This window comes from Microcebus murinus, chromosome X (genome assembly GCF_040939455.1).
Source record: "Microcebus murinus isolate Inina chromosome X, M.murinus_Inina_mat1.0, whole genome shotgun sequence".
Taxonomy (NCBI): Eukaryota; Metazoa; Chordata; class Mammalia; order Primates; family Cheirogaleidae; genus Microcebus; species Microcebus murinus.
In genome coordinates, this window is record NC_134136.1 from 93,757,814 (window position 1) to 93,771,465 (window position 13,652).

The 13,652-nt window shown below is 35.3% G+C and overlaps 1 protein-coding gene across 3 annotated transcripts in view; it reads right to left on the reverse strand.

Moving 5' to 3' along the window:
- Positions 1-13,652, reverse strand: part of SCML2 (Scm polycomb group protein like 2) — a 110,686-nt gene that overhangs the window by 2,280 nt on the left and 94,754 nt on the right. The window contains exons 12-14 of one of the 3 annotated variants that reach the window (XM_012784700.3): positions 4,930-5,046; positions 4,051-4,290; positions 498-649 (exon numbers count right to left, since the gene is read on the reverse strand). In XM_012784700.3, the coding sequence (XP_012640154.2) occupies positions 498-649; positions 4,051-4,290; positions 4,930-5,046 (509 nt within the window). Of the gene's footprint in view, positions 1-497; positions 650-1,621; positions 4,291-4,373; positions 5,047-13,652 lie in introns of those variants that run through there. The other 2 variants (XM_012784702.3, XM_075999088.1) reach the window with 2 other exon arrangements.

Consider the following 13,652-nt stretch of genomic DNA (forward strand, 5'->3'; position numbering starts at 1 on the left):
TATTCTTTATCATCTTAATTAACCAATTTATGTCATAAAAGCATATTATCTGGTATTCATGAGTTCCTGTTTAAAATAAAGCTGCACTTAAATAGTTGCTGGATTCATTTGGTATCATCACAAGAAGGGTACCCTGTTATAGCTTGTGGTCACCCCCTCCTACTCATGGTCCTGAGGCCGAGCTGGGAGTGGGGGCGGGGAGGATCCTTGTATCTGTCATTACAAATGGTAGGTACACCTGAGAGTGGTGATGCTCAAACATCATCTCTTGAGAATTTGTGGCCGGTGTTTATGTATTAGGCATTGAATATCCATTTAAGGAACAGATCATTAAGCTACCATTTAGGATCTAACCTTGGGAAAAATAACCTTTTTCACACATGGAAAAATCAGTTGATAGGGTTCCCCCACCATCCACACAGTATCCATCTGAAGGGCCTGCACAGAGGTCATTCAAAGGCATTACGGCAGGAAAACCGGATCAAAAGATACATTACATGTTGCCTGAAGAGGTCGGCGAGGGGGCCTGATATCTGAGGATCTGTATGTTTCATAAACTGTATCACTTCATCCACAGACCAGGTTGAAGGGTCCTTAGAGAAGCCTTGTTTCAGGACACTGGGGTCAGGTACAGCTATATAACTTGGAGCTTCAATGGAAAAAAGACAAATCATACTTGACCTGATCATTATCCTGAAAGAAGAGATGTTAGGTAGGGAATAATGGTCTCATTCCTGGAACGTTCTTTTAAGTACCCCAGCAAGTACTCAAGACTCCAACTGTAAAATCTAGTGAAAGCCTATAAAAAGATGATGTGGGGATAGCTACACAGAGCATCCCATCTGACCTCCCCCAAACAACAAAAGCAGGTTCAGAAATTACCTTAAAGCTTCAAAGACCATAAAACAGATCGAACAATCCAAGGCTTCTTTGGCCACAGGCAAACATAGCAAAAGATCTGTTACTTGGGTAAAATAGGTTCATTTAACCTAACCTATGACTCTCTTACTTTAAGTATTTCAATGACTTTCTCTCAATCTCTCTCTTGATATCCATAGATTAGGTTTATTTTACCAGCTAAGTACAGTGGAAATTCCCCAAATTTACAGTTTTGTGATTGTTTAAATGTGTTCACTTTAATCAACAAACTTCAGTGACCCCATTATCTTGAAAAACCAAATTAGTTCTTTTACCATACTCTCTCCCATGTATTCAATAAGGATATTTTTAGCATCACTTCTCTCATTAGATTCTCATCTTTCATGGCCTAAATGCTAATCTGAATTTTGAAGAAAATAACATTTTCTACTGAGCTAGGTTAAGAAGTAACTTTAACATTTAATTCCTCTTTCATGTTTAATTGCATAGTGATAGATATTCTGGTTGAAGGTTTATATGTTTAAAAAAACAAATAAAAAACATGAAACAATTTAAGTGATCATACCTCAAATGGTTTTAGCTACGCTCTTCACTAAATTGTGATGGAATCTGTGTCTTGACAAGTATTCATTTACTCAACCAGAGCTCTCAACTCCCTAAAGTAAGTGTGTGATAACTGAAGTGGGTTTTGTACTTAGCCTTGTTTCTCTAAGCAAGGACTGTCAACACAAATTTGATGTGGTTTTTTTTTTTTTTGCGTTTGAATTAGCCAAAGGCATACTGCTTCTTTCCTATCATCTGGACTTTGGCCATTTTAGGAGCATTTTACCCAGCGGAAGGGTAAAGAAAAACAGAAGATAAAAGAACTCACAATGGATGTGAAATAAAAACTCTATACCAAAATATATCCTCCTTTCTATTTGTCAGAAAAAAAAAAATGTTCCTATCTACCAAGAAATTCTGCTGGGCTGTATCAATCCAAGTAAAAACAATGATGGCATAGACCATGCCATGCCTAAAGCATTCTGACAATTTAGACAGAAACACCATCTCCTTTAACTCAACAAAGATGTAATTTAACATTAAAAAATTACTGGCAAGGCTAATCATCTCTCTAAATTAACTTACATTTTTGTGAGATTTCTGGTTTCTGTCATCGTAATCTGGTATAATTATGTCTTGAATAACATGTAACTAGTTTTATGGATTACTACAGATAAACTATATGTAAAGATATGATTTCTGGTATAAAAGTATTTTTACACTAAAAACTATAAGATTTTCTATTTATAGTATATTATGGAAGAATAATTTAATTGGGCTTGTATCTTCAAAACAATCAGAGAAGTCTGTAAACACTACCATTAGAATAATTATATGAAACAAACTAATCATGTGGAAAATAAAGTCTAGTCATGCTTTTCTCCTGAATAGCTGTCTTATATATATTGGGATATCAATAAATATTCCTCCCCTGCCCAAAAATGTTATTAGATTTCTTTCCTATAATAAAAGGTCAGCAGTTTTTTAATTCAAATAATGAATGTTGTGTGAGCACCACTGGCTGTCAGGAGTAGATTCAGCTTTAAGTAACAGTTCCACTGCCTTAAATGATCATAAATATATCTCTAGAAGGTTTCAAGTGAAATGCTTACCTATTCTCTGGAGATGCAGGCAGCACAGGAGTTAAGAGTGTGGCCCTGGAGCCAGAGTGTCTGGGTTCAAGGACTGGCCCAGTCACTTTCTAGCTGAGGGACCTTAGCCAAATGACTTCAGATTTCTCACCTGAAAATGTTTACCAGCACCTACATTTCAAGGAATTGTTGTAATGATATAACGTATGAGGCCATATAAAATATTATGTGCCTGGCGTATAATGTCAGATAGTAATGAAGATGATGATGATTTCTATTAGCATTTAATACCATTGTTATCATTAAGTAAATTACCATTTCTATTACCATTAAGTAAATTACCAGTAAGTAATGTTATTACTCTTAGTCTTTCTATTCCTAGGAAGACCGAAGGCTAGCCTTCTGAAGCCCAAATCCAGGCTACTTTGACACAATACTGATTAGACAAATATCTGGAAGATGTTCAGCATTAGAAATAACCTTGTAGAGCCTTTTACTGAGAAGGCCTGTCTTCAAAAGGTCATATGCTTGAAGCTCTGACTCAGGTGGAGCACAGGCAATATATGTAACCTAAACATTTGTACCCCCGTAATATGCTGAAATAAAAAAATTCTATCAAATTAAAGAAATGAAGCGACAACAAGAAATAAAAAAAAGAATTCAGGGTATACTACCCCTTATTGAATAAGCATCTATCTTTAGACTCTCTGCAAACCATGTCATTCTAAAAGTAGAGATAATCTCCAGAGAAGGATGAGGGATGAGGGTGGCAACATTGTGTCACAGCATGTGTGCAGCATGGTTGCCCATAGATAACATCTGTGATGAAAGGCAAGGGAGTTACCTGGTTCCCACTTCCTTCACTCTTCGACTTTGCCTAGATGCCTACTTGGAGAAAAAGGACAAAATACTTATTCCCACCCTTACTATCCTTCACCCTGAATCCTTAAAAGGATACAGGGTATTCACCCTCTTTGTATATGGAAGGCTATTCTGCCTCTTTCCAAGTGGCAACAGGATACTGCCCTGTTGATACATGCCATGTCTTCCTGTTGGGTCTGAGGGAGGATGTGGACAATGTGGAAATGGTGTGGCTGCAGCAATAGGATGCCAGAGCCCAGATCCAGCAGCCACACACAGGTTGGGGTCAGGAAAGGTCTCAAGAGAGAGAAAGAAGAGAGTATACCAGAAATAGGGAGAGGGAGTGTGTCTTTAGAGTCCCCAGAGTCACGGGAGGTTTTTGAGTCCAGACAGTACCCAAGGAAATAAATTACAACTGCTAACAAACCACTAATTTGAGAAATCTCGAACAGAGACAGAAATGGTTGATGATCCAGATCCCCAGAGACAGTTCTGTGATGCCATGAGGATCGGGGCATCCATTATGGTTCGACCCTGATAGTGATGTGAAAGGCAGGACTCCCTAATTTTGGCACTTTCTCTAATGTGATATACTCTCAAGGGGATACTGTTGGGCATGGAAACCTCAAGGGGAAAGACACACACATTGGTTGAGAATCACTGTTTTTGAATATACCTTCATTTTTCCTCTGCACTTGGCATTTAACTTCATGGTAACTGCTCTTGGTGGATGGTGCTGAACTTGAGGTGCCTGGCATATTTTGAGAAAAATTTCTCGCGACCGAAGTAGGAGTATACATAAGATTTCTACAGGCAGGATTCAAAGAACTTCCTGAATTTAAAGACAAATTTTCGGAATATTCAGGAAGCTTTTCCTCTTTGGGCATGCCATTTCCCTCAGGAGGTACTGTTTCTTCTACAGGGAAAGAAACAAAGAAAGTTACATTCAATAGACTTATAGCTCAGATACTATTAAAAGATCAAAAATTCCATCTCCAACCACAGTTTACTTAACTGATACTATATGGAACCACAAACCTCTAAGTACATGGCCATCTCCTCCTTGGCATTGATACCAATGGACACATTTATTCTATGACATCACTTATATTTACCATGGTAACTTACTATCCCTTGTCAGTCTTGCCACCAAAGCTGTGAACAACTCACTAAAGCATTCATTTTTAGGAAGGCAGTTCTTCATGATTTGTTATAATATGATCATACAGTCGGTTTCTAACGTTTTTGTACTACTTGGGCAGTTAACAGTTTCACCAGAGAAAGGTGCTAGGTTTTTCTATTCCTCTTTCTACCAGTTTCTAGAAATGTAAGGCTTCATAGAAAAGGTTATTACAATTATTTTTTTATATCTAAGGAGAAATGACAGCTGTGTACTTCTCAAAGGAATGAAGTGCTCAACAAAGCTGCCAAAGTAGTAGCCTAATTGCCAGCAAATACACTTCCCTACCCCTAATACCACCACCCCAAGAGTATATGTTAAGTGACATTAGAGGAACTTTTCTTCCCAATCCTGGGGCATGGAAATGCCATTTACCTTTACATGCATACACCATTGTTTTGGGTAACTTAGGAGAGAGAGGAACAACAGAAGGTAGAGGTTTTTCAGGAGATCGTTTGATGCTTTTCTTTTCTAATAGCTCTTCTTTTATTGCTTTAAAAAAAAAAAGGTTCTGTTATGAGTTAAATACTCAGGCATTTTCATATCAGTATGAAACACTTGTTTCTAAATAATCTGCCTAGTATAACTTCATCAACAATTTGTCAATTATTTGTACACAAATAATGTGTGTTTATTTCATCCTGTTAAATATTTCCACTGAAATAATATTCAAGAGTTAAAAGCATTTCCAGAAGGAGTATGTCTAGGCTTCTTTATTCTAGGGTCGTCAGATCTCTCTAAATACCTCAGAAGGCAGTGAGACAACCCATTATGTGTCTTAAAAGGCCTGGAAAAATTGTTCCCATGAGCCAGAAGAGTTAAGACTTAAGAAAAGTTAAAGGAGAAGATACGGTACAATGGATACCCCATATTGTAGACAACAATCCTGGCCTTAGGGCTACTCTTACAACTCTATTGTTTACTTATAATTCAACCAAATGTACTTCTACCTAAAGGATCACTCTTTTTTTGGGGGGGAGGGGGTTTATTTTATTTATTTATTTTTTATTTTAGTGTATTATGGGGGTACAAGTGTTAAGGTTACGTATATTGCCCATGCCCCCCTTCCCACTCGAGTCAGGATCACTCTTTAAAGCATGACTATGAAAGTGAAGATAGCTTTAATTATCAATTATACTCTAAGTATCAACCAGCATCTTAATTTAATCTCCAACTAAAAGGAAAAATAAGGTATAATAGAAATCTAAAAAGTCTGATAATAGACCTCAAAAGGGAAGAGAGATTGCAATGAGGAAGTACCAAAGGCAAAGTTCATCTGGCTCAAAGTTTTGGCTGGGGACATCAAAATCATATGATGAGCAACCTTTAGCAATCTAGTAATACTGACTGAATACGAATGAGTACAAGAGACCTCTTACCACTTGAGTTTTATTTTTAATCATGGGCTATAAAACCAATAGGCAAAATATAGTGCATGAAAAATATTTCTATAATTAATTGAGGCACTTAAAGTCTAAGGAAAGAAATTGGCTTTTGTTATACCCATTTAATGATATGGAAAATTCTAGTGCTACAATATAGTTTTCCATAGATATTTGTTTCTTCAGAATCTTAGCAAGATTAGAAAAAGTCTTCACTTATCTTTTATTTGTAATATACTAATGCTTTCTTTATGAAGTTTATGACACTGGTGCATGATCTATTATCTGGGGCTGAAATAAACATAAAATTGACTTCTGCTTCTGGGTATTGTAGTAAGCTAAGGCAGGAAAGTGTTCCTACAGAGGTAACTAAGAAAAGCCTGGTAATTTACAAAATACTTTAAAAGTCATCATAGAGGGGCACTTCCAGGATGATTGATGAAAAAGACCTCTGAAAATCCACTCCTTCACAGAAACATTGAAAACACTGGCAAAACCTGTCAAAATTAACTTTTTCAAAACTCTGGAAATTAATTAAAAGCTTGCCATAATACAAACAGCATTTAATCAAGAAAAATGGCTGAATCTCAGAAAGAACAGCAAATTCTGTGGAATTTTAACTTGCCCTCATATGACCCGCCCCCAACAGATTTACACAATAGCCTTGAAAACCAATAGCTTCACAACTACAGTAGGTGTGAAAATCAGCAGCCTAGTGGTCACTAGAGGGGGGTGCACAATGGGTTTAGAGCTCTCCAAAAGTCCCATCCTCAGAGAATTGTCACTATTTGATCCTGCAGCTCACAGAAAAGTTCCTTCTCAGGGCTTATCTTTATTTGACCTGAATCAGAGCCTGCTGTGTGTGAACAATCCCATTTCCAGGACATTTGAGGGGGGAAAAATGGTGGCAACTGTTTAACTTCATAGCTATCTGAGACAGCATTACCAGTTGGGGCTAACAAGAGGCTGACAAGAGCTTATGAGGATAAACTAAGTAACAAGATGTCCAATTAGGGGACTTTGAAAAGTACTGACATAATTCCTGGGAATCTAAAAGGTCACATGCATGTGCAGGGCTATATGTATACATGTCCAGGAAAGACCTGAGAAGGCTCTGTGCAAAAGCAAACTTATAAACTGCCTTAAAGTTTGAAGTGTTGGAGTTATGTCCCAATACACAGAGAATCCCTTGGCTAAGTCTGGGAGACATACTGGTTCTAGGCATTTAAGGAAATCCCTATCAAATCATTAGCAGACCACACTAAAGTAACCAAGCAGACTTTAATGGTCACATATGACAAAAAATACAGACTTTATAGAATTAGTCCAGGGAAGTCACTAAATAGACAGCACCAGCAAAAACAACAGATCCTAGAAAAGAGGAAGGAATCTGATTTCCAGAGCTGCCACATAATATGATTTAAGAACGTTAAGTTTTTATCTCCTTGGGTCTAAGGTCGTAAAAAAAAAAAAAAAAAAAAAAAAAAGAACGTTAAGTTTTTAACAACAAAAAAAAAATACGGGACATGCAAAGAAACAGGAAAGTATGGCCCATCCATAGGAAAAAATATTAGTTAATAGAAACTGTCCCTGAGGAAGATCAGACAGTGAACTTACTAGACAAAGACTTTACATCTGCTATTATAAATACGTTCAAGAAACTAAAAAAAATCATGTCTGAAGAACGAAAGTATAAGAACAATGTCTCACCAAATTGAGAAAGAGAGAGAAATTATAAAATAGAACTAATTAGAAATTTAATAGTTGAAAAAAAATAAATGAAATGAAAAATTCACTAGAGGGTCTCAACAGCAGATTTGAATTGGCAGAAAAAGAATCAACAAACTTAAAGAAAGGTCAATTGAGATTATATAGTCTTAGGATCATAGGGAAAAAGGAATGAGGAAAAATAAATATACCCTCAGAGACCTGTGGGACACCATCAAGCATATCAAAATATACAAAATGGGAGAATCTCAAAAGAGGAGAGAAAGAAAGGGACAGAAAGAATATTTGAATGAATGGCCCAAAGTTCCCTAGATTTGATGAAAAGCATTAATATGCACATCTAAAAAGCTCAACAATTTCCCAACTAGGATAAACACAAATAGATTCACACCTAAAAAACAACAAACTGTCAAAAGCAAAAGACAGAGAGAATCTTGAAATCAGCAAGAGAAAAGCAAATTATCACATACAAGGCATTCTCAATATGATTAGCAGCTGACTGCTCATCAGAAATCACAGAGGTCAAAAAGAAGTGGGCTGACATCCAAAGTGCTGAAACAAAGAAACTGTCAATGAAGAGTTCTATATCCAGCAAAGATAACCTTCAAAAGTGAAGGAGAAAACATGAAATTCCCGATAAACCAAAACAGAATTCCTCACTAGCAGAGCTATCGTATAAGAAATACCAAAGAGATCCCTCAGGCTGAAATGAAAAGACATTAGACAGTAACTCAAATCCATATGACAAAAATAAAGAGCACCAGTAAATGTATTTTTGTTTGTAACCCTTTTTTTCTCCTTTCTCATTTAAAATACAACTACATAAAGAAATAATTATAAAACTGTGTTGAGAGATTCATAATGTATAAAGATCTAATATGTTTGACAATAGCACAAAGAAGGGGGGAGGGAACAGAGCTATACTAAAGCAAAATTTTTGAATATTAAAATTAAGTTGATTATAATCCAAACTAGATTAAGATGTTAACTGTAATCCCCAAGGCAACTACTAAGAAAATAATTTGAAAAATGTAGTAAAAGGAACTTCAGAAGAAACAAAATGATTTATAAGAAACTGATACAAAAGAAGGCAATAATGGAGGAAGAGACAATGAAAAAAAGACAATACTTACAGAAAACAAATAGCAAAATGGTAGATGTAAATTCTACCTTATCAGTGATTATAGTAAATATAAATGAAATAAACACTCCAATCAAAAATCAAAGATTGGCAAATGGATAAAAGAAAACATGATCCAACTACATACTTGTAAGAGGCACACTTTGGATTCAAATACACAAATAGATTAAAAGTAAAAGGTTGAAAAAAACAGACTATCTAAATTATACCCCCCAAAGAAACCAGAATGGCTGTACTAATATCAGACAAAATATACTTTAAGATGAAAATTGTTACTAGAGAAAAAGGACCTTTCATACTGTCAAAAGGGTCAATCCATCATGAAGGCACAATAATTATAAATATACATACACCTAACAACACAACTTCAAATATATGAAGCAAAAAACTAACCAAATTGAAAGGAAAAATAAGCATTTCAACAGTAATAGTTGGAGACTTCACATCCCACTTTTAATAATGGATAGAACAACTAGGCAAAAGATCAAAGATATAGAAGACTTGAATAGCACTACTAACCAACTAGATCTCACAGATATCTTTAGAACCATCTACCCAACAACAGCAGAATATATATTCTTCTCAAGTGCATATGGAACATTATAGAAGGACCATATGTTGAGCCAAAATTAAGTTTTAATAAATTCGTAAGTACTGATAAAATATGTTCCTTATCACAATGGGAAAAAATTATACTAACAGAAAGAAATCTAGAAAATTTATGAATAAATGGAAATTAAACACCCCCCTCAGTAAGCAATCAGTAAAAGAAGAAATCATAAATGAAAGTAAAAAATACTTTGAAATAAATGAAAACAAAAACACAACACAGCAAAACTTAGGGGATGCAGCTAAATCTGTGCTTAGAGGGAAATTTATTGCTGTAAACACATTACAAAGAAGCTCTCAAATCAATAATCTAAACCCACCTTAAAAAACTAGAAAAGAAGAACAAAATAAATCAAGCAGAAGGAAGAAATAATAAAGATAAGAGCAGAAATAAATGAAATAGAAAACAGAAAAACAGTAGAGAAAAATCAATGAAACCAAAAGTTAGCTCTTTGAAAAGATCAACAAAACTGACAAAGCTTTAGCTATACTGACCAAGAAAATAAGACAGAAAACTCAAATTACTAAAATCACAAATGAAAGTAGAGATATCACTATATACCTTACAGAAATAAACAGAATACTAGAACAACTGTATGCCAACAAATTGGATAATGTAGATGAAACTGAAAAATTCCTGGAAATACAAACTACTGAAAGGGACTCAGGAAGACTAGAAAGCCTGAATAGACCTAAATTAAGCTAAAATACCAAATAAGTAATTTTTAAAACTTCCCACAAAGTAAAGCCCAGGCCCTGACAGCTTTACTGGTAAATTCTACCAAACATTTAAAAAGAATTAGCACCAATCCTTCATCAAACTCTTTTTAAAAAAACAGAAGAGGAGAGAACACTTCCTAATGCAGTCTATGAAGCCAATATATTACCCTGATACTAAAGCCAAACAAAGACATTACAAGAAAGAAATTACAGCTCAATATCCATTAGAAATACATGTGCAAAAAATCCTCAACAAAATACTAGCAAACTGAATCCAATAACACATGAAAAGTATTATACACCATTATCAAGTGGGACTTATCCCAGGGATGCAAGGTTGGTTTAAGATATGAAAAATATAATATGCCATATTATTGGATAAAGGACCAAAACCACATGATCATCTCAATAGACATAGAAAAAACATTTGAACAAAACTCAACACCCCTTTCATAATAAAAACTCTCAACAAGCTAGGAACAGACCTGATAAAGGGCATATATGAAAAACTCACAGCTAATATCGTACTTAATGGTAAAAGATTTAAAACTTCCCCCTAACTAAGATGAGGAACGAGACGAGGATGTCCACTCTTATCACTTCTACTCAACAATGTACTAGAGGTTCTAGACAGGGTAACTGGCAAGAAAAAGATATAAAAGGCATCCAGACTGGAAAGGGAAAAACCATTTCTATTCACAGATGACATGAATTTATATTTAGAAAATCCTAAGGAATACACACATGCACACAAAAAAATATGAGAATAAATGAATTCAACAAGATTGCAGAATACAAAATCAATATTAAAAAAACCAATCATATTTCTATAAACTTGCAACAATCCAAAAGTGAAAATTAAGTAAATAATTCCATTTTTAAGAGTATGAAACAGAATAAAATGTTTAGGGACAAATTTATTGAAAAAAGTGCAAGATGTGTTCTCTGAAAACTTTAAGACATGGTTGAAATAAATTAAAGACCTAATAAATGGAAAAACAACCCTTGTTCCTAGACTGGAAGACTTAATATTGTTAAGTTGGCAATACTTCCCAAATCAATCTATGGATTCAACACAATCTCTATTAAAATCCAAGCTGGCTTCTTTACAGAAATTGATAAGCTGACCCCTAAAATTCATATGGAAATACAAGGGACCCAAAATAGCCAAAACAATCTTGAAAACCAATAACAAAGTTGGAGGACTCATACTTCCCAATGACAAAACATACTACAAAAGCTACAGTAATCACACCTATAAAGATAGACATATATAGATCAATAGGGTACAAATGGAAGTCCATAAATAAACTGATATTTATAGTCAATTGGTTTTTAACAAGAATGCCAAAACAAGTTAACAAAGGAAAGAGTAGTCTGTCGATAAACGGTGCTGGGACAATTGGATATTCACATATTCTTTTACAAAATTGGACCCCTACTTGACAGCATATACAAAAATTAACTCAAAATTTATTAATTTAATCATTAGACCTAATGACTATAAAATTCTTAGAAGAAAACATAGGGGCAAATCTTTGTGAATTTGGATTAGGCAATGGTTGCTTAGATATGACACCAACAGTACAAGTAACAAAAGAAAAAATAGATAAATTGAACTTCATCAAAATTAAAAACTTTGTGCTTCAAAGGACACCATTAAGAAAGTGAAAAGACAATCCAAAGAATGGGATAAAATATATGCAATGAATGTATCTGATATGGGACTTGTATCTAGAATATATAAAGAACTCTTACAACTCCATAATAAAAAGACAAAGAACAAAATTAAAAATGGGCAAAGGATTGTATTTTAAGCCTACAAGCATCTAGTATTCTCAGGTGGTTGGGCATCCAAGTACTAACCATGCCCAACACTGCTTAGCTTCTGAGATCAGGCATATTCAAGGTAGTATGGCCATAGACTGGGCAAAAATGACTTGAACAGACATTTATCCAAAGAAGATACACAGGTGGCCAATAAGTATAAGAAAAGATGCTCAACATCAGCCATTAGGAAAATTCAAATCAAATCATAATGAGATGCCATTTCACACCCACTAGGATGGCTATAATAAAAAAAGATGGACAATAACAAGTGTTGACAAGGATGTGGACAAACTGGAACCCTCAAACACTGCTGATAGGAATGTAAAATAGCACAGCCCCTTTGGGAAAGTCTGTCAGTTCCTCAACAAGTTAAACAGTGAGTTAACTATATGACCCAGAAATTCTACTCCTAGCTTTATACCCAAGAGAACAAAGAACATATATCCACACAAATAGTTGTACACAAATGTTCATTGCAGCAGTATTCCTAATAGCCAAAAAGTGGAAACAGTCCAAAAATCCATCAATTGATGAATGAACAAATTGTGATATATCCATATAATAGAATATTTAGCCATAAAAAGGCATGAAGTACTGATACATGCTACCACACAGATGAGCCTTGAAAACATATTTTATAAAAGAAGCCACACACAAAAGGCTATATATATCATATGATTCCATGAATATAAAGTATCCAGAGTAGGTAAATTCATAAAGACAGAAAGTAGATTAATGTTTTCCAGAGGCTGGAAAGAGGAGAGATCAAGGAATGATGGCTACTGAGTATGAGATTTCTTTTTGGGATGATGAAAATGTTCTGGAATTAGTGATGATTATTGTACAACTCTGTGAATATACTAAAAACCACTGAATTATATACTTCAAAAGGGTGAAATTATGGTGTGTGAATTATATCTCAATAAAGTTATTATAAGAAAGGCATCCCAGAGGTATAGCAGTCACAGGAATTAATAAATTCGAATTCCAGAGAGGGAAGAACCATTCTAGTCTAAAATAAAGATTTCATCAAATGTTTTCCCCTGTGGAAATTTGCTGATTCTTAGCACTGCAATGAAAATAGGACTTGACCCAGGCAGAGGGTTCTGCCCAGGCAAAGAAAAAAAAGATTTAGCAGCTTCACACAGCCGGAGTGATAAATTAGAAACTCATACTCACAGCTAGTTTCCCCCCATGGCACATTTGCTGAATCCTGGAGCTATATAAGAAGCTGGGGAGACAGACTCTTAAAAGGCACACTGAAATCTCCCCAGTCTCATGGTGCTTAACAAAGACCAACCAGGCGAAGGATTTCTGCACTTTGCAGATAAGGATATTGAGACCCAGAGAGTCAGTATTTTGTCTATGGGCACACAGCTAGTTAACAGCAAACATTGGATTAAAATTCAGGCCTGTCAGACTTCATGCCCTTTCAGCATACAGATTATGAGGTCAGCACTGGAGCCCAGGTCTGACAAACTCCAACATCTGTGCTCCCTACATTCCACTGCCTACCCATGTATACTTTTACACAGATATCACAGTATCATACCTTTATTTCAGAAGGACTCACTGGGCAGCTACACCAGATGGGAGAAACTAGAAAGAGGTTTCCAGTTAGGAGACTTCTTTACTAAGTCAGAGAATGCTTTAATAGGGTTCTGAAGCAGGCAGTGACAAGAAAATGG